General features: G+C 49.0%; 1 protein-coding gene across 1 annotated transcript in view; it reads left to right on the forward strand.

Annotated features, from left to right (window-relative positions):
- Positions 1 to 7,251: 7,251 nt before the first annotated feature.
- Positions 7,252 to 21,780, forward strand: part of Plcg2 (phospholipase C gamma 2) — a 121,310-nt gene continuing 106,781 nt past the window's right edge. Inside the window, exons 1-2 of the mRNA XM_050144320.1 lie at positions 7,252 to 7,389; positions 13,062 to 13,300. Of these exons, the coding sequence (XP_050000277.1) occupies positions 13,108 to 13,300 (193 nt within the window). The 5' untranslated portion in view covers positions 7,252 to 7,389; positions 13,062 to 13,107. The remainder of the gene's footprint in view (positions 7,390 to 13,061; positions 13,301 to 21,780) is intronic.

Below are 21,780 nucleotides of genomic sequence, written 5' to 3' on the forward strand. Positions count from 1 at the left end.
CTGACTTAGAGGCTCAGTTCCTAATGGAAAGTCTCCTGGGGACACTGGTGGTGACTCTTCAGGAGGGTCCAGACTGAAGAACCTTGGAGGGAGGTTGAATGCCCAGCAAGGAGGCTGCGGGGAGAGTTTCTTTCCCTGCTTACCTCCGATTTTGGGGTGTGTGGTTTAAATCTGAATGTCAGACTTGCTTTTCCAGGTGCGTCCTGGAGTCCTGTGTGATTGTATCAACACGGGCACTGTTTATAATGGCAACAGCTATGCCCTTCAGTGCCAAGAGGAAACTTTCCCACTCTGACTCAAGCAGTTCCTCTGCACTGGGACATTGTTGCTAGTCACCCAGCCAGGAGGCTGCAGGGCTGGAAGGGAGATGCAATGCTACAGGCTGGTCTTCCAGACCGTGGGTCAGCTGCCTCTTCCTGCTATTTGGTGCTGGCCAAATGCCAGCTTGTCCAGGCACCTCGGCACTGTGCCCCGATTCCTCCCTCCTCACCCACTTTATTCACCTGAGAGGATAATCTCATATATGAGCTTCCTGTTTCTGACCCGTCTACCCTGGTGGAATGGAAGTGCTACAGGACTGATCCCCCCGCCCCCTTCCCCTGCCCCTTTGTGTGTCTGGCTCTCTATCTCTCGTGGGTGTATGTGGTGGTAGTGTTGTGTGTATAGAGATTATACCTGTGTGCGTGCGTGTGTGTAATCGTGAAGGCCAGAGGCCCACGTTGACGATCTTCCTCAATCCCTTTCCACCTTAGTTTTTTGAGACAGGGTCTCTCACCGAACCTGGAGCTCGACAATTCTGCTAGACCAGCTGGCCAGCAAGCTGCTAAGGGTCTTTGATCTCACCTTCCCCAGAACTGGGATTACAGAAGCAGGTTGCCATATGCAGCCTTACACAGTGCTGGGGATCCGAACTCACATTCTCATTCTTACAGAGCATGCGCTTTACCGAGTCATCTCCCCGACCTCTTTCTTCTGTCTTCTCTCTCTAAGACAGGGTTTCCCTAGATGACCCAGGCTGACTCTGAGCTCTCAGCCTATGGTCTCCCTGAGTCAGCATCGAAAGCCTATGCCACCACACCTTGTTCTTTGTCTATTTTCCGATCTCAGCTTCTAGAACGGTGCCCTGTGCACAGCTGGTATTAGGTTCATGTTCGCTGCTTAGATCATCCTCTTTTCTCTTTCCAGAATAGCTTTTTTCTTAAGTTGAGTTCTGCTCAGTGCACTGATCTGCTTTGAAACCTTCTGTAGCTCCCTATTGGCCCCCAGATGCTTCAGCGAGGTTCCACAGACACTGCCTGAAACAATCTCTGGTTTGTTGAATGGTGTTTCTTGGGGCCAGACACCACTGATTCCAGCCCAGCTGAGTCCTTTCCCAGGGTGTGCCTGCCGTTTCTGCTGTTCCTGCTTCGTGGAACTCTCTCGTCATCCCTTCACCCCATTCAACCCACTTACTCTGCCCTTTGCCAGGCTCAGCTTAAGGTCATGACCTCCAGGGAGGCTTCCTCCCTCTTCCCAGCCGCTTTGACCCTGCCCTTTCCCCTTTCCTTAGCGGATCACTTTATTTTTTTTTTTTTAAATCTTTACAAAACTTTTTTTTTTTTTTTTTAGAGTCTTGCCGTGTAGCTCTGGCCAGCTTGACGCTTACTGCATAACCTAGGCTAGCCTTGAACTCCTGCTTCCTGAAATTAAAGTTGTGGGCCATTATGCCTGGTTTAATCATTTCCCATCTTAGATTAGAAAGCATGATTTTAGGCAGTAAAATCCATCCTTTTTGGCATCATCCTCTGAGTATATGTGTGTGCATGTGTATCTGTGTGTAGGTACATGTATGCCATCTGGAGGTCAGAGGGCAACTTGCAGGGGGCCAGTTCTCTCTTTTTACCATATAGGTCCCAGGTGATGAAGCCTGGCAGCAAGTATTCTCCTGCTGCGGCATCTCGCCAGCCCTCAGACACTATTGGAAACACTGAGTGTAGGTGGTGTCTCTGGCTATCTGTCTTGTGTTCTTTCAGGGGCACCTGGACTGGGAAGGTTAACTCAGAATAAACAATAGAAAGGACTCTTGCTAAACTAAGAATAGCATGCACTTCTGCATTCTTTTCTATAATATGGAATTCAAACCTGTCTTCAAAATGTAGTATATATAGCCGGGCGGTGGTGGCGCACGCCTTTAATCCCAGCACTCATGAGGCAGAGGCAGGCGGATCTCTGTGAGTTCGAGGCCAGCCTGGTCTACAAGAGCTAGTTCCAGGACAGGCACCAAAAACTACAGAGAAACCCTGTCTCGAAAAATTATAAAATAAAATAAAAATGTAGTATATAAAAATGTTCTGTTTATTTCTTTTCTCCCCTATGACTAGTGATAGGGCTCAGAGTTTGTTGAATTGGTCAAAGATCTGAGCTTTAGCTTCCTGGCCTGTGGTGGGAACGAATGGGATGGCCTCCAAGCCGGTTGTGTGGTACTTGTAATTCCAGCACGTGGGAGGTAGAAGTAGGAATATTGGGCATTCAAGGCCGGCTTGGGCTATATGAAAACTTCTCAAAAACCGAAGCAGGGCTGGGCTGGAGAGATGGATCAGCAGTTAAGAGCATGGCTGTTCTTTCTGAGCCCCAGAGTTCTGTTCCAAGTACCCATGTGTTCCTCATCTAAACCATCCCCCATCGAGACTTCCCAGGTGATTTTAGGTTCCGCCATGTTTACAACTAAAATTAATCATGGCAACACTGCAAAATGAAAGAAAAGGCAGGGAGAGGGGAAGAGGTGCCTAGATGACTTCCTCTGAGCCACTTCATGGTCCCTCCATTCTAATGACTTCCAGGACAGCCAGAGCTACATAGTGAGACCCTCTTTCTTTCTTTCTTTCTTTCTTTCTTTCTTTCTTTCTTTCTTTCTTTCTTTCTTCCTTCCTTCCTTCCTTCCTTCCTTCCTTCCTTCCTTCCTTCTTTTTAATATTTTTTTTAATTTATTTATTATGCATACAATATTCTGTCTGTGTGTATGTCTACAGGCCAGAAGAGGGCACCAGACCTCATTACAGATGGTTGTGAGCCACCATGTGGTTTCCGGGAATTGAACTCAGGACCTTTGGAAGAGCAGGCAATGCTCTTAACCACTGAGCCATCTCTCCAGCCCCTTCTTTTTAATATTTATTTATTTATTTTGTATACGGTATTCTGTCTGCATGTATGCCTGTAGGTCAGAAAAGGGTACCAGGTCTCATTATGGATGGTTGTGAGACACCATATGGTTGCTGGGAATTGAACTCAGGACCTCTGGAAGAGCAGCTAGTGCTCTTAACCTTTGAGCCATCTCTCCAGCCCTGAGACCCTGTTTCTAACAACAACAAAAACAAAACAAACCAACAAAAAACCCAAAGCAAACAAGATAAGAATGTTTCTTTCTTTTTTTTTTAAATATTTATTTATTTGTTATGTATACAATATTCTGTCTGTGTGTATGTCTGCAGGCCAGAAGAGGGCACCAGACCTCATTACAGATGGTTGTGAGCCACCATGTGGTTGCCGGGAATTGAACTCAGGACCTTTGGAAGAGCAGGCAATGCTCTTAACCACTGAGCCATCTCTCCGGCCCCAAGAATGTTTCTATATACCCCAGATTGGCTTTGAACGCATCCTTCTCCGGCCTCAGCACTTGAGTGCCGGGATCACAGGCATGTGCCACCATGACTAGCTAACTGTATAGTTTCTCTTGATTTTGAACCATTAATCTTGATGTCACAATGCAACAGCTTGCGTCTCAGCAGAGCGGTGCAGAGTGCTGGACGCCCTCCCTCACGTGGGGACTGCACTGTCAACCCTAGAGTCCTATCTGACCAGTAATGGTTCGTAGGAAGTCCCCAGTCCAGGACCTGCTCACCTGACACATCGCCTGACAGCAACCCTGTTCCCCGAGCTGGAGGAATTCTGTACAGGGCCATGTCAGGTCCAAAGGAGACTCCAGTTCCTCAGACTCCAAAAGGCAGTCCTGGACTACTGGAGGATTTCTGGCGGCGAGACAAAAGCCAGCATTCCTCAGGAACTTGTGCAGCCGGTTCCCCTCGGCAAAAAGGACTCCTTATCGCTGGTAGAAAGGACAGTCAGCTGTTTGTGGTGCCTGTTAGCATTACCCAAGCACTGTTGCCTCCAGGGCCCCTAAGAAAAGCACCTGCTACACATTTCAGAGTCCATACTGTGACCCAACTCTTCTCACCCTAAACTCCCTCTAGTATAGGCATTAACCTTATAACCCTGTTCTTTTCAATATACTCTCTGTCTCCCCCGCCCAAATCTTCCCCCTTCATCTCTCTCTCTCTGTGTGTCTGTCTCTGTCTGTCTGTCTGTCTGTCTGTCTGTCTGTCTGTCTCTCCTCTGTTTCTGCTTCTCTAAGGGATAGGGGGCCAGTCTGTTGGTCACGTTTAGTCTACTTCTTTCTCTTTCTGTTCTGGACTCTTCCAAATGCCTCTGGCTGTTCTTTCTCGTGGTGTATCTATAATAAAACCTTTTGCCTTAACCACAATGTGGAGCAACCATGACGTTGGTCTATACAGGCCACACAGATGTGAGTACTAAAACTGGGATTGTGATCTGACTCAGGAGTACCTTTTTTGTCTAGCCTGCCAACCCACTCTAGGCTCACTGGATTGGGCTGCGGTGATTTGGGCAGCAAGCCCTGGAGCCAAGCAGTGCCTGGCTCCTTGCTAGGTACTTGGTTTGTGTTGGTTGAATGACTAAACCAGTCTCAGCAGGATTACAGGTTTGAGAAGCCGGAGATCTGCAAGGACAGCAGTAAAGTCCCATGTCCTCCCTAGTCACTCTCCATGGAAGTGTCGGAGGGGTTGGACCTGCCTGCTGTGGAAGCTGCCAGGTTTGCCAACCAGTTCTGGGTGGTACTTCCTCTCCCAGAGCCCAGTTAGCAGCAGCTGGGACTCAGCCTGTCCCCAGGGGCTATGTACTTTGAACAATGCCAGGAAAGGGAACCAGACTCAAAGGCACTTGGGCTTTTTCTTGTCGCTATTGGTGCCAGGGCTGGGGGTTCAGAATGGTAAGGCCCAGCCAGGGGCAGGGTAGTTGTTTGGACCTGATCACTTCAGGGGTGAGGAGACCCAGGGCTGAGAGCTCCTTCAGATCTGGAATAAGCAACTGCGGCTCACTGGTGTGTTTGTGCTGTGGCACGTTGTCGCCTTCAAGTCTGCGAGACCAGCAGCCCTTGTGTGATGGGCTTGCTGCCTGGTTTGTCGACTGAAGTGTGATGTTCTGTGGTTCTAGCATGTTCTACTCCAGCGGTTCTCAACCTCTGGGCCGTGACCCCTTTGCCAAACCTCTCTCTCCGAGAATATTTACACTATGATTTGTAACAGTAGCAAAATTATAGTTATGAAGTAGCAATGAAATAATCTCTTGGCTGGAGGTCGGCACAGCATGAGGAACTGTATTAAAGGGTGGCAGCCTTTAGGAAGGTTGAGATCCACTGCTCTGCTCTAAAGAGAGAGCCCTGTGACTTGTCATGTCCCACGCCCTGTTGTCTTTAGTGACCTTGAGTCTCTTTTGCATTAATTAATTAATTAATTCCTTTCATAAGAAAGCCTGGGAGTGCCGCAGCACAGCTATGGAGGTCAGAGGAGAGCTACCGGGAGTCGGTTCCCTCCTGACATCACGTGGGTCCCTGGACCAGAACACAGGTTGGCAGGCTTGGTGGCAAGTGCCTTCCCCCTCGGGTCCATCTCACTGTGCATGGATGGAAGGCGAGTGACCCGGAATCAAGGCTGGAAACACGCCATTAGGAAGCTTCTGTCCCATCTCGAAGGCGAGCGGAAGAGGCCCCAGTGGCCATCTACTCCTTGAAGTCCAGGATGGCGTCTCTTTGGTGTTCACGATTTCCCAGGCAGCCACTGTGGTGAAGCTGTAGCCATGCTTGCTCATGATCTTCATGAGGTTGTCTGTCCGGCACTAGCCAGTCAAGTTCAAGTTCAGGGTAGCATGAGCGAGCAAGGCTCCCCAAACCACACACCAAAACAAAAATCCATCACCACTATAAATAACAACAGTAATAAAAACAAAACCCCCCAAACAAAATAAAACTAGGTATGGTAGCTCATACCTGTAATTCCAACACTTAGGAGGCAGAAGATGGAAGGTAACTGTGAATTTGAGGACAGCCTGGGCTACATGGCGAGTTTCAGACTGGTCAGGGATACATAATGAGACCTTGTCTCAAACAAAATAAAACCCCCCAATGTTAGTATAAGTTGAAGTTCTTTAAAAACATACTAAAGTACCCCCCCCTCGGTTTAGTCATTATTTCTGAGGATGGGCCCATAAGTCAGGTGGTTGGTGTTATCATGGTCTTTTTGATGAGAGATTTAGTGTGAGCCGGGCAGTGGTAGCACACGTCTTTGATGACAATACTCAGAAGGCAGAAGCAGGTAGATCTCTGTGAGTTTGAGGCCAGCCTGGTCTAGGTTATCAGGCTCTAAGATAGCCAGGACTACACAGAGAGACCATATCTAAAACAAACAAACAAACAGGCAAGCAAGAAATTAAAAAGAAAGAAAGAAAAGAGTAAAACAAGAAAAAAGAAGATTTAAAAAAAATGTAAGACAGATGGTGGTGGCGCAGGTGTACTAGGGAGACAGAGGCAGGAGAATTTCTTTGCGTTTGAGGCCAGCCTGATCTAGAGTGACTTCTGTAACAGCCAGGGCTCTGTTACACTGAGAAATCCTGTCTCGAAAAACAAAAACAAACAAACAAACAAAAACCAACAACAAAACAACCCCCCCAAACAAACAAACAACAACAACAACAAAAAACCCCAAACCAAGGCGCCAATTCTCTAGTGTCCAGTTACTCTTTGTAACAAACATTGAGCCTGGCACTGTTTTTCAGAGAGGGAAACTGAGGCTGGTTTACTTAAGGCGTCTGAGGTGGAAAGAAATGCATTGACTTCAACTCTGTCAGCTCCGAGTGGAGGAAGATAGTAAATGCATGCAGGATATCTGTATGCAGAGGTGTCCCCAACAAGCTGATGTTCCTGGAAAATTTTTGTTCATTTGGCTAAGTGATTGCACCTAGGTAGGTTATCCCGGGGCTGCCTCAGTTTCCCCCTAGGCGGGCAGAGGCGTGGCTCAGGGCGTGAGCTTTTGGGGTGCTCCGGCGGGTCGGGACCCGCCTTGGGATGGGGCGGCGCGTTGAGGGGGGCGGCCCCGAGGAGTCACGTGGCGTGACCGCTGCCAAAGCAGAAGTAGGAGCCCGGCTGAACAAGACGTGTGCTACCGGACAGTCCCGGTCCCAGGCGGCTGCTGCACGCGGGGACCCCTGTGCGCCCCCCGCCCCCACCCGTGGCTGGCAGGCCCAGGGATCGGGCGGGTGGCTGTGCTCCGGTGGCACGACCAGGTGAGTGATCTTGAGGGACTGGGCACCTGGGTACCTGCGTGCGCTCGGGAGGGACCCGCGAGCTGGCACCGCGCATTGGGTGGGGACTGTGACAGAGCGCGAGGCAGAGGGCAAGGGCAAGGCTCGGGTGCGCGATCCAAGCAGGTGGCCGGGTGTGCCCTGGGGAACCCTGCTTGGGGACAACCCGGCCCAGCCGCCGGCCACTTCCTCCCCTGGGCTGGCGCCACCTCTCCGAGAGGTGGTGGCCAACCAGGGTTTGAATGAGAGACGCGGCTCCGGGTGCTGGGGTGACTGGAGCGTTGGCCTTCGAGGCTCCTGCGGCTGAGGGTCCTGCTCTGGAGGCACATCCCTGCTTGCGGGACAGCCCAGACCCTTAATTTTGAACTCGGGACAGTACTTCCCAGTAGTAGACAGGTGGCTCAAGGGTCGGGGCGGAGCAACCCTTTCTCCACACGCGATTCCCAAGACCCGCCCCTCCCGCACCTGTACTCAGAAATGCGCTTTTCTGTTCGGTTTGGGGATCTCCAAGGGGTCGTTTGCCCCGCGGGGAACCACAATTCGAGGGAAAGGTGCATATGGACCCCGGAGGTTGATGTCTGTAGAGGCTGGGGCGGGCCCTTTCGGTACCCTGATCTCAAATTAGAGAGAGGCTGTCAGGGTGTGGGGGCGACACTCCCGAAAAACAGGTGGCCTCCTCTCTGAGACCTACATTTGACTTTCAGTTCCATTTTTGTGACACAGCAGACAGCGAGGAGCCCCTCTGAGTCCATTTTTCTCTCCTGGCGCTGTACTGGCCCAGAGTTTGTTTTAAAGAGGTGCCCTGAAGTTCCTGACCCTGGCGGCAAAAGGCCCTTTCTGGTGGGCGCTGGTCATGCATGGCCTCTGCTTTTGCTTCTGTGGGTCACTTACAGGATGTTAGGGTCCGGGCTGCCCCTAGGTTGTTAGCCATTTTGCATGGTTGTGAGCCTCAGCGTAGCAGCCCCAGGGGATTTTGATTGTGGATCTTACCGATGCTTAAAATTGCTGGGTGCTGCTGCTTCTCAGGCGAAGCGAGGCGAGACGAGTCAAGGCGAGGCGAGGCGGGGTGTGTGAGGTCCTTTGGAGGAGCCTGAGCAGGAGTGACCGATGAAGCACCCCTTCGCGCCTCCTGGGTGGAGTTGGTGGGAAGTTACTGGTAGGAAAACTTCTGCAAACATATAAGGGCTTTTCTGTATCAATTAACATAAAGTGGACCGATCCATGTGGTTGGTTCTTCCCAGTCGCTCCCAGTGATCCTTCCTGTGGATTTACAAGCAACCTTTGTGAAATTTTTAATGTTTTAATGCATTGCAATAACAACATTTATAACTCACTGGTTTGTAAGTTTCTTTTTATCAAAATAACTTACGAATCTCCCGAGATCAACTTGCTTATAAATTCTTTTGTTTTCTTTTGGTCTTTCTGTGTAATCATCACCCTTGCTGTCCTGGAACTAGCTCTATAGACCAGACTGGCCTCAACCTTACAGAGATCCGCCTGCCTCTGCCTCCCAAGTGCTGGGATTAAAGGGTGAATCACCACCACCCGGTTCATTCTTTTCTATAGCTCCTATACATTTTAAGATTTTTATTATTTTTAAGACAGGGTCTCATTGTGTAGTTCATTTTGGCCTTGAACTTTTTGATCTTCTTGCCTCCACCTCCCAAGCGCTGGGACAACTGATGTGTACCAATACCCCTGGCCTGAGCATTTCCATTATTTATACAAGGGTTCTTTCTCCTCCTCACCCCCAGAGATGAGGAGTCAGTGTTTCCTGGTTTTATGGTCCTATGAGCATCTTCACAGATGTCTCTCTGAGCATGTGTTGAGCATCTTCACGGATGTCTCTGCACATGCGTGCTTGCTGGATCAAAAATTTGCATAGTTATACTTTAGAAGATGCTTACAGGTGCCCTTAAAGATGTCAAACCTGTTTTCCCTTCCACCTCTAGTGGTGGACATTGCTTGGTTCTTGGGTTGGAACTTGGCTTCCCCGGATGCTTTAGGATGAATGAATGGAGATGAACTCCAGCCATCCTCCTGCCGTAGGAGGGACAGGCAATATGCAAGGGTTCATCGGAGCCAAAGTCTAGGAGAATTCTTTTTGGGGTTTTGGCTGAAAAAGCAGCACTGACCCAAATGTGCAGAGAGTGTTCAAGAGAAGGACGCTCCCTGTTTCCTGTTTTGGGGTTCTTGTGTATGAGAAGTTGGTTTCAAACTTCTCAAAGTGTGAAGGCCATGGAAGTGTGAAAATGAAGTCTCTTCTTATCCCTCCCTGCTGGCCATGCCTTTGTTGACCAGGTTATCCACAGAGGGGATGGTGGATCTTCAGGCTATTTCATTAGAACAGAAGCAAAGAAGGAGTTGTCCTATGGCTAGGGTCCTGCTCTGGGGTCACAGTCACCTGGAGACCTTCTTGCCTTGGGTGCTAAGGCTCGGAATTCTACCTGAGCTGGATACAAGCTGGTGCTCCATCCAGAATCTGTTCGTAGCTTGGTGTTGCTTCAGGGTTTGAGAGCCAGGCTTTTGTCTCACTGGGGAACCTTTCCTGGGAGGAGATGCTGATCGGAACATTCTGTACCGTTCAGAATTGTGTGTTGGGGACCAGCTTCAAGGCCTGGTTCTTCCACTTGTAAGCTGTGTGACCTTGGACAAACCAGTTCCGGACCCACTCTTTAAAGGGGTAGCCAGTTCTGTTAGGATTTGGTTGAATTTTGCCAGAATTCTGAGTTCCAGAAAGCAGGCATTGAAGGATCAGCCTCAAACGACTGTCTTCATGTTTTATGTCAATCTCCATGTGTGATCTCGGTAGTGTGATTTTCTCCTCTCTGGATGGACTTTTTTAGTTTTCAAACCTCAGGCTTTCCCTCCCTTCCCTCAGTGGCGGTGGGAGTTGAACTCAGGGCTTTGCTCTTGGTGGGCAAGTGCTCTAACCCCGCAATAGCCTCAGCCCTGTTCCCCAGACATCTGTCAGTGAAGTACCTGGGGTGACCTGGTGTGATGTCTAGGGAAGCATGGATTAACAGCTCCTTTCTAGGGGGCCTAGCAGCTTCCACGTTGCTTCTGGTTTTTCTTTCCAAAACAACGAAATAGCCCAGGAATCCTCCTTTAACATACCCAGTGCTAACCTGGGGAACTGATGGTGTCAGTGTAGCAGTGTGAGAGGTAGCTCCTGAAGGAACAGGAGAGCTCAGGGTGTCCTTTCTGAGCTTGCATCCCGGTCTGTATCAGAGCCTGTTCCCTTGGACTAACAGGCTGTTCTTCCAACAGGGTCTCACTCTGTAATCCAGGCTGGGCTTGAACTCTTTAACAACCCTCCTGCTTCTGCCTCCCAAGTGCTGGGGTTACAGGTGTGTGCCACCACGCCCATTTTTATTTTGATAGCGGCTGGTATAGGTTAAGCTGTCCTTAACTGTGGCTGACCTTGACCTTCTGATCTTGCTCCCACCTTCCTAGTGCTGGGCTTCTAGACTTCACCATGCCCTATTTATGGGGTGCTAAGGACTAAATCCGAGCTCATCTTACTTTCCTAGGGGGTGGCACTGTGCTGGACTCTGCCTTGGTGTGTTTAGGCAATAGACCGGGAACAGTGGCGAGAATGACTTCCCATGCCTAGCACTCCCACATAAACAGATATGTATGTGACATGTAGATGAAGGGGCAAAGGGCAAAGGGCAAGGCCTGGGCCTCTCCCTGCTTCCTGGCATTTACATCCTAGTTCCCAGGCCAAGTGGAGTCGATACCGAGAGTGCCGGCTACCTGGCTGGTACACTGTGGAGTGTATCAACATGCCCTGCCATGCCTAAACACTCACCCGTCAGCTCTCAGTCCCTAAAACCACACCGGTGGTCCATACCCCAGGGTAATTCAGCCCCATTTTGCACGTGAGAGGCAGTTGTATAGTGACTGAGCAGGTTAGAGGCCCTAACAGCCCTAGTTCAGTGCCTGCCTCTCACTTCTAGTTCTTTGGCCTGGGATAGCTCTTTAGTGCTGCTTGGTAACCTCAGTGGATACGGAGTAACAACCGTGGGACCTGGCAGGAGGAGCTGAGATTACAGACCCATAATGCACCCTCTTAGTTGATTTTTTTTTAAGTATTTTCATGCATGTCTGTTTATGTGTCATGTGAGTGCCTGGTGCCTGTGGAGGTCAGAAGAGGGCATTAGGCCCCCTCTGGAGCTGGGGTTATGGGTGGTTGTGAGCTGCCTGACATAGATGCTGGGAACTGAACCCAGGGTCCTCTGCAAGAGCAGCAGGTGTTCTTAACTGCTGAGCCCTCTCTCCATCCAACTCTTTCTTCCTACTGTTTTGAGATACTGTCTTATGTAGCCTTGGGTAGCCGCTAACTCACTGTGTAGCCGAGGTTGACCCTGAGTTGATGCCCCCTGCTCCCTGCTTCCAAGTGCTAGGGCATGCATCACCACAAGTGTCTTTTGTCCTCGTGTTGAGGGCCTGAGGTGACAGATAATCTTGTTGAGTGCTCACAACTCCATGAGGGAGGTAATGTTACCTTTCTTTGCATGGCTGGAAATGAGGCCCAAAGGGCGTGGTGCCCCTGGTACAGGTACAACGCCCCATCTAGCAGGCTCAAGGGCTATAGGGCTTTGGGCTGAGGAGTGATGGAACTGGATTTGTATTCTAAAATGCCGCCAGCCACTGGGCTGAGAATCTCAGAGGCCCAGGGCAAAAAGCAGGGTTCAGGGCCCAGTAGAGAGCTCCCTGGAGAAGGCAAGCGTACCGTCCGTACTACGCCTGTACTGGCTTTGGGAGAAGGAGAAAGTCCAGATAATGATTGGAGCACTCTCTTAAGTACCAGCTACCTGCTGGACTGCCCTGTTCCCAAGACCTCTGGATAAGATGTGTTGTTGGAGGCAGCAGTTACCCCTTGGGACTTAGAAATGGCCAGAACTTTACCCTAAAGCAGGGATGGGACGAGCTGGTGGTGGCATGCACCTTTAATCCCAGCACTCAGGAGGCAGAGGCAGGTGGATCTCTGAGTTCAAAGCCAGTCTGGTCTACAGAGTGAGTTCCAGGACTACCCAGAGAAACCCTGTCTCAAAAGAGCAATGACAACAACAACGATCGAAAAACCATAAATAAAAAGAAGGGAAGGAATGGAACTGGAGGAGTGGAGAAGCAGGACTCAGCCCTGGGTTTGTTGGGGGGTGCCAGGCCTGGGCATTTTCTGCCCTTTCGGCCTCGTTGTTGTGCAGAAGAACCAGTTGCTCTAATTTTGCTGTAAATGGATAGCGAGGAGTCTTCTAGCAGGTGAGCTGCACCGTTGGAGAGCGGAGGTTACCTAACTGAACTGCTTTGGTTATTCAAATTTGGACAAGAAGAGAGGAGGGTCACCTATGAAGCTGTGGTGATTTGGTTATTCAAAGTTTGTCTAGCAGTGGTGGGGTCGGTGGATCTGGGTCGCTGAGGCTAGCCAGGGACCTGCTCTTTGTCCAGACTTCACTTAAACCTCTGCCTTCCGGCTCCACTCTCTGAGAGACTAAGGGCTCTCAGCACTAGAACCTTCAACCATCACTCAGTCTGATGGGAATGAGACAGGCTCTTGCCTCCTGATGCTGACACCTCATTCACTCACCCACCTCAGTTAGATAAACTCAGTCCATTTTTTTTCCTTTCTCCTGTTCTTTCCCTCGCAGCCTCTGCATTTCTCCTGCCGCTTCTCTCTCTCTGGAGTGGCCGACAATGACCACCATGATCAACGTGGACACCCTCCCAGAATATGAGAAGAGTCAGATCAAGCGAGCCCTGGAGCTCGGGACGGTGATGACTGTGTTCAGTGCCCGCAAGGGCACCTCAGAGCGCAGGACGGTGCAGGTGATCATGGAGACTCGGCAGGTGGCATGGAGCAAGACTGCGGACAAGATCGAGGGCTTCTGTGAGTACTTGCTGGGCCGGGTGGTGAGGGCCATCGGCCCTGCCCTCCAGAGAAGCGCCTGTGTATCTTCTGGCCTTTATCTGCCTTATTTTGTCAGGGCGAATGTTGGTTTGGTCCCGACTTTTAAAGACAAAAGTGTTTCCACTTTATGTGGGTGGGGGTGGGGTGGGGTTGAGAGCAGGTGGGGGAAGTTGATCCAGGGAAGTTCTTGTGAAATGACAGCAACCCCAGTTGGTCAACTCGGCCATGATATTGAAACAGCAGCAGGGTTCATGTGGTTCCCATAGCTGTCTAGCTGTCTGGCTTCTGAAGACCTCACTAGGGCCTGGGGAGGCTGGGAGCTTGGTAGCCAAAAGGCTAATAATTTATTTATTTTATTGCAAACTGCAGCAGCAAGAGGTTTTTACTCTGGTGTTTAAAGGCACAGGGGGGAAATTATTGGATGTTTTGCGGCTTTCAGATGATGCTCTCTGGTCCTGGCTGTGCCCTCCCTCATGCCCGTCCCTTACACTGGGCTGTTGGCTCAGTTCCTGGGCTCTCTGAGGAGATTGCCTCTAGCAAACAGAGTCACGACACTTAAGCAGTTTTCAGTTGCAGACGTGTGCTCTAATTGTATTTATTAAGATGTGTTTTGTTTATTCTGGTCTGCATGCGTGGATGTGTCCGTGCTCACAGCATTTGTAGAGATGTCGGGGGACCACGTGTGGGAGTCGTTCTCTCCTACTTGTTGTTTCTGGGGACAGAACTCAGGTTAGCAGGTTTGGGGGCAAATATCCTGCCAGCCATGCTTGCTTTAGAAGGACCTCATGTAGCCCAAGCTAGCCCAGAACTAAGGATGACTTTCAGTTTGTGATCTTCCTGCCATTAGCTCTCAGGGCTGGGATAAGAGGTGTGTACCACAACCACAATGCTCTTCTGCTGGGTTTTTTTTTCTTTAATTCAGTGCCCGGGCTTTGTACATGTGAGGCAAACACTCTGCCTCACATGATCGGTCTCCAGGTCCCTATTGAACAGTTACTGAGATTTTTTATAGTAATTTCTTTGCATATATGTGTGTTTTGGCATGTATGTGAAGGCCAGAGGACAACTTACATAGGAGTTGATCCTCTCCTTTTACCACGTGGGTCCCAGGGATCAAATTTAAGTCATCAGGCTTGGTGGCAAGAGTCTTTATCCACAGAGCCATCTTGGCAGCCCCCTGAGTAGCTTTTCATGGAAAAACTATAAATGTAACTTTAAAATAGTAGCTCCCAGAAGGCTGAGACGGGAGGATTGTAAGTGAGATCTTGTCCAAAATATAAAGCACTCTTGGAGTGCCTTTCACCTCTGACCCTTCACCCATACCCTATATAAGCTCTGTTATCATACACACTGTGAGCAATAGTAAATAGGGTAGGGAAAGATTAATTTCAGCTTACAGGTGCAGCTCATCACTGAGGAGAGCAAGGCCAGGAACTCAAAGCAGAAAGAAGAGATGCATTGGAAGAACACAGCTCATTAACTCGGCTTACCATCTCTGGCTTGTCAGCCAGCTACCCTAGGGATGCCACCTCCCAGGGTGGGCTGGGTCCTCCTATCCATTGCGATGGAGAAAATGCCCCGCAGACAGGGCCACAGGACAATCTGATGGAGGTGGTTACTTTTTCAAGGTGACTCTGTTGGAGGAAGGTTGACAAATGAGGCTAATGATGTCTCACAAGCAGCTTTTGCAGTCTTCCGCTAATGTTCTACATTCATGGAATGGGTATTTAACTATTTATCGCATATGGCAACTGTTACCTTCTGCTCCTTGGTTTCTTTTCGCCTGGGGCTGGCTCCTTATCAGCACACAGATCTTGCTTTCTGGGACCTGGCTACTTTGTAACAGTTTAACCCCGGTAGGACCTGTTGGGTAGTTCACTGGCTGAAACAAAGGTTTTTTTTTTTTCTTTTTTGCAGTCTTCTTAAAAAGTCCTTATTTTATTGAAGCAAAAATCAACTTAACGTACTTACAGTTCATGATTTAAAGAGACAAATGCAAACCCAGGTGTGGTGGCTCAAACCAGTAATCCCAGCCCTTTGGAGGCAGGAGGATTATGGGTTCAAGAGAATGCTGTGTCAGGTAAAAGTGGCGTGCACCTTTTCTTTTTGTTTGTTTGTTTTTGTTTTTGGAGACAGGGTTTCTCAGTAGATAAGGCTGGCCTTGAAAGCACAGGAATCCTCCTGCCTCTGCCTCCTGAATGCTGGGATTAAAGGTGTGCGCCACCACTGCCCAGCCATATTTTCAAAGATTTAGAATATTTTTTTAAAGATTTAAAATCAGGTTTTTTATTTTTAAAGATTTATTTATTGATTTTTAAATTTAAATTTATCCTTATAGGTATGTACTTGCGTGAGTTTATGTGCACGTGTGTGCAGGTGTCTATGGACATCAGCCGGTCCTCTGATGTGGGTGCTGGGAACTAAACCCAGGTCCTCGGCCAGAGCAGTGAGTGCTCTTAGCCATGGAGTCTTCTCTCCATGCTGGGTATAGAGGTTTTTATGTGGACCCCATATGCTTGGTGTGAAATTCATGGGTCACGTGCAGAGGGAGGAGATGCAGCCCTTGCTTCGTTTCCGCGTGTACAGGTGTGGGTGCCTGAGGTCAAGGGTACAGTGTATCTTCACCTTCTAGGGCAGTTTGGTATCGCACCACAAAAGCAGCAGCTTCCTTTTGCGCTTGAGCCCTGAGGTTTGTCCCCACACCTACACCTACACTGCCATAGACTTCTATACCTGTCCATTCGCTACCAGAGTTGAGTAATTTCTTAATAAGATATTTATTTATTTATTTGTTTGTTTGTTTGTTTGTTTGTTTATTTTTGAGACAGGGTTTCTCTGTGGCTTTGGAGCCTGTCCTGGAACTAGCTCTGTAGACCAGGCTGGTCTCGAACTCACAGAGATCCGCCTGCCTCTGCCTCCTGAGTGCTGGGATTAAAGGCGTGCGCCACCATCGCCCGGCTTTAATATGATTTTTAAAGAAACAATTTATTATGTTAGTGTGTGTGTGTGTGTGTGTGTGTGTGTGTGTGACAACGTGCATCCCTCTTTCCCTCTCAACCTACCCTAGTTTGGAGATAGCTCTGCCAGGTACCTGCTAGGGCTGTGGCAGTTGCTAAATTAGATGCAAATGCTCAGGAGCCCACAGTGTCCTGCTGGGAACCGGTAGGTGTCTTGACTTCCTGTTTGCTGGCTTGACCTTTCTGTGTTTGCATTTCTTTCTCTGTAGGTGGGACAGTGTTGCCACTACACACACTGAGGCTGGGAGTGAGCGATGAGGAGCCTCGTCAGAGGGGTCTCCCCTGCTCTACAGCACTTGAGAAACCCTGTGTCGTACTCCTCTGGTTTCTGCAGCCGTTACTGCTGCTTCTGCTTTCCCTCTACATTCAAGTATCTACCCTCCTTCCTTGCCTGAGTTCTCTGGTGGACAGAGGAGCCAGATCTAAAAGAGAAACTGGCATTGCGACTTTGAGCAGGCTGTGATAGGTGTTTCTGGGGGTGAGGGCATCTGTGGAGAGGCAGAAAAGCCATCGAGACGAAAAGCTTTGACGAGAGGCTCCACTGGACCCTTTGGAAGGAGCAGGCCTTAGGACTGACTGGGGACAGTCAGTGCCCCTTCTGGTCTCCTGCTGCAAAGGGTGAGGACAGGGTTCATTTAAGGGCTCCTAGGCAGTAGGGATCTGCTGGTCACTGTGGGATCTGGAGGGAATGGGCGTACGTGAGGGTTATATGGGCAAGCAATTTTAGGGTCCCTAGCAAGTGCGGTGTGACTTTTGGATAAATGTATTAGTTATTGTCTTAGTCACTGTTCTATTGCTGTGAAGAGACACCATGACCAAGGCAACTCACACACTTAATTGGGGGCTTGCTCACAGTTTTAGAGGTTTCATGGCAGGCATGGTACTGGGGAAGTATTGGGAACTTTATCTTGAGAGAGAGAGAGACAGAGAGAGAGAGAAAGAGAGAGAGAAATAGTGGGCTGGGTATGGGATTTTGAACACCTTAAGGCCCACCCCAGTGACATACTTTCTCCAACAAGGCCACACCTTCTAATTCTGCTAATCTATTAAAGACTGTCCCTCCCTGGTGACTCAGCATTCACGTATATCAGCCTATGGGGGCCATTCTTTTGTGGGGGTGCAGGGGGGCTCCCAGACAGTTTTTCTGTGTAGCCCTGGTTGTCCAGGAACTCACTTTGTGGGTCAGGCTAATCTGGACCGCTCAGATCCACTTGCCTCTGCCTCCCCAGTGCTAAGATTAAAGGCGGGCGGCACATCGCTCCCTCCCTCCCCTACAGGGGCCAGTCTTATTCAGATCACCTGTTATTATTCTCACTACCGAGACAAAATACTTGACAAGAAGCAATTTAAAAAAGAGAGTATTCATCCTGGCGCAGACAGTGATGGAGAAAGAATGGCAGCAGGGCCCTGAGGCAGCTGGTCACACTGCATCCTGAATCGGGAAGTGGAGAGAGATGAGTGCAGTCTTCTTCTTTATATTCTATCTGGGACCCCAGAGCATGGGATGGTGCCGCCCACAGTTCCCACGCATCTTCCCACTAAGTTAACTCAGTCTAGAAACCCCCTCACAGATAGGTCAGGAGGTCTGTTTCCAGAGTGATTCGAGTCTTGTTGAATTAACAGTGAAGATTAACCATTGCAGTAGATGCCTGCTTGTAGGCCTGCTGAGGTACCGAGTCCTGCCACCTAGGGCAGTGACTGCTTTACAGTCACAGTGCTTTGCCTCCCCCTCACCCCAAGAGCATGTGACAATGTCTAGAGCCATGCTTGGTTGGCACAGCTGAAGTCGGGGTACCACTGACATCCCATGCATAGATATCAGGGTACAGGACAGCCTCTCCACAAAGAATTGTCTGGTACAGTGTGTTAGTGGGGCTTCAATGACCAGCTGTCTGAATACATGCTAGCTTTACTTCGAGCTGTGGAGTGTTGTGGATATCAGCAGTTTTTTCTGGAAATGTCTATGGGACTTAAGTCCTGTTTCTATTTGACATCAAACTGAGTATAGATTCTGCTGAAGGGAAAGGGGAAGAAGAGAGGAGAAAGAGGAGAGAGAGGAGGAGGGGAAGAGGGGGTGAGAAAGAGGAGAGCTGGAGTTCTTGCTCAGGAGAGAAGGTGAGGCAGAGACTAACGTGTCAGGATTGTGTGGTTAGTGCCGTTGCTGGGTTTTGTATGTTGGAGGAGGCCGTTTGTTCTTCCTGGCCACCCGCCTAGCTTAGACCTGAAATAATCACACAGAAACCATATTGTTTAAATCACTGCTTGGCCCATTAGTTCTAGCTTCTTATTGGCTAACTCTTATATTAATTTAACCCATTTCTATTAATCTGTATATCGCCACGTGACTGTGGTTTACTGGGTAAAGTTCCCAGGTCTGTCTCCTGCAGCTCCATGGCTTCTATCTGTCTCCGCCCTCTTTCTCCCAGCATACAACCTAGCCTTTCCTGCCTAGTTCTGTTCTGCTCTTGCCATAGGCTCAAAGCAGTTCTTTATCCATTAACCAATAAAAGCAACACATAGACAGAAGGACCTCCCACACCATTTGTATTTGGTGACAGCAGAAAAGGTACTGTCTACCTGAGTGTGGGGACCCAGTGAGAACCCAGTGGTGACAAGGGAAGGCCTTGAGCTACAGCAGAAGAGCTACCTGTGTGGAGCGTGAGGGGCAGGATTTGCAGCTGGCCGGCAAGGATGGCATATTGAAGCAGGAACTGTGGGAGCCATAAATGCAAATGAGCAGATGGTGGGTCAGATGTGGAGTGGACTCAATCAGCCTACTCCTTGTGGCGCGGCCTGAGGCGCTGGTGTTGGTCCTTAGCTGGTGTGTTTCTGGGTCTGGTGATGAGGATTACGGTGACAGTGATGCTGATGGTGCTGATGGTGGTGGAGGGAGGTGGTGGAAGAGACTGTGCTATGGTAATAAGGATGATTTGTCAGTTGTGACAGTGTTGGTGACAATGATGATGGTGATGATGTTGGTGAGAGCATTCTAATAATGTTCATTGTGTGCTGGACCCCGAGTAAACATACCCTGCACACAAATTTTTCAGTCGTCATGGTCACTAAACGGTAGGGATTACACTCATTTTATGTATGGGGAGATTAAGTCCTGGGGGACCAGTGCAAGGGGTGACTGGTGGTCTCAAATCTTCCAGATCAAATTTGCCACTGTCCCCTCATGGTGCTTTCACTCCGTATGCGGCTCAAGAGTTCCCAGCTTGGCTCCAGCGTGGAGACCTCAGTCACACTGCACTATAGCAAAAGGGGAAAGCCACAATCCCCATGTGCAGAGGTCACATTCTGTGGAGTGCTGGATGCACCAAGTGGGAGGAGACTCCAGATCGTCCTCTGGGTGTGTGGGGAGACTGAATGGCTGAGGGGGAACCTGGACGAAGTGTACAGATTGACTGCTGGATGAGGGAAGAAAGGAAGGTTTTCGTGTCTCCTGCTTCTTTCTGAAGTCCATCCTTGGATGTTGTACTGGCTAGTTTTATGTCAATTTGACAAAACCTAGGGTCGTTGAAGAGGAGGGAACCCCCATTGAGAAAATACTTCCATTAGATTGGTTGTAACAAAGCAGTGGATTGTTTCCCACAAACTGATGGCTAGGCCCAGTCGCTAAAGACAACACCTATATAACCTACTGAACATCAAGAAATTGAACCGTTGCCTACCTAGAGTCTTCACCCCTCCCGACTAGTCCGTGCTCCTGGTACTGGAAGGTACTCCACATGCTGTCAGTGAGGGAAGACAAACAGCAACCTAGCTAAAAATCCTTTGATCTACAGTGGTGACCTTCCTACAAGATACACCGGTGCAACTGTGGCACCAAAGTTGTAGGAGTAACCAACCATCATCTGATTGGATTTAGGGTTCACTCCAGCAGATGGTATCCTTGCTTGATACTGCTTGGGTGGATAAGAACCTGACACTAGACAGGCCACTGGCCTAGGATGAAACAAAAATACTGTTCTGCTAAAGGAATGTAGCAAAAAAGACTCCCAGTAACATTCTGCTTACTCCGAGATAAGTCTCTCACTCATTCATCATCAGAGAATCTTCCCCCTGCCTCCTGCAATGGATGGGAACAAATACAGAGACCCACAGCTGGGCAGTGTGCAAAGAGTGAGGACCTGGGAACACTCAGTCCTAAAAGGGATGTCTCCATCAAATGTCTCCCCTCGGAGCTCAGGCAACTCTGTGGAAGAAGAGGAAGATTGTAAGAGGCATAGGGTTGGAGGATATCAAGGAACCAAGGCCTTCTAGATGCAAAAGAACTGACATGCACACAAACTCACAGAGACTGGCAGCACGCACAGGGCCTGCATAGGTCTAAGTCACAGGGGGTCCCAGGGCTGAGAGGGGAAGTGCACACAAACCCTCATCCCTAACCAAGAAGCTACCTCCAACTGGTAAACACTCATAAAGGAAAAATTAGTTTTTTTTTTCTAACAGAATCTCACTAGGTATAAAAACCACAGGTCAGGGCGGGCCCCATACCCGTCAGAAGATGGTTAACACAAAATGAACTACATGGTATTGTGGGCTTTTGTTGTTTTGTCCTATTTTGGTTTGTTTTCATTTTATGCTAATTAATATTAATTAATTACTTAAAAAAGATGTCTGTGCCGGGTGGTGGTGGCTCACGCCTTTAATCCCAGCACTCTGAAAGGCAGAGGCAGGCGGATCTCTGGGAGTTTGAGGCCAGCCTGGTCTACAAGAGCTGTCATCTGATTGGGTTTTAGGGTTCACTCCAGCAGATGATATCCTTGCTTGATACTGCCTGGGTGGCTAAGGACCTGACACTAGACAGGCCACGGGCCTAGGATGAAACAAAAATACTGTTCTGCTAAAGGAATGTAGCAAAAAAGACTCCCAGTAACATTCTGCTTGCTCAGAAATACATGTCTCGCTCATTTATCATCAGAGAATCTTCCCCCTGCCTCCTGCAATGGATGGAAATAAATACAGAGACCCACATCTGGGTCCAGGACAGGCACCAAAGCTACAGAGAAACCCTGTCTCGAAACCCCCCCCCCCAAAAAGATGTCTGTTTTCTAATGAAAGAAAGTGTGAATTTCGGTGGGTGGATAGGATCATAGGATCTGTGAGGAGTTAGGGGAGGGAAAACTGCAATCAGAATATATTATAAAGAAAATAATATATTTTCAGCTTATTTTTCAAATAACCTTTCAATAATATATTTTTCAAATAAATTTTCAATTTAAAAAAGCTAATAAAATTGAAAAAATAAAATATCAGCGACTGGAGAGATGGTTCAGTGGTTAGGAGCACTGGTTTCTTCCAAAGGACCCGGGTTCAATTCCCAGCTCCCACAAGGGAGTTCACAACTGTCTGTATCTCCAGTTCCAGGGCTCTGATAACCTCACGCACTCATCCATGCAGGCAAAATACCAGTGAATCTAAAATAAAATATAAATT

This window comes from Alexandromys fortis, unplaced genomic scaffold, assembly GCF_014885135.2.
Source record: "Alexandromys fortis isolate MF-2015 unplaced genomic scaffold, M_Fortis_MF-2015_v1.1 scaffold_1, whole genome shotgun sequence".
Classification (NCBI taxonomy): domain Eukaryota; kingdom Metazoa; phylum Chordata; class Mammalia; order Rodentia; family Cricetidae; genus Alexandromys; species Alexandromys fortis.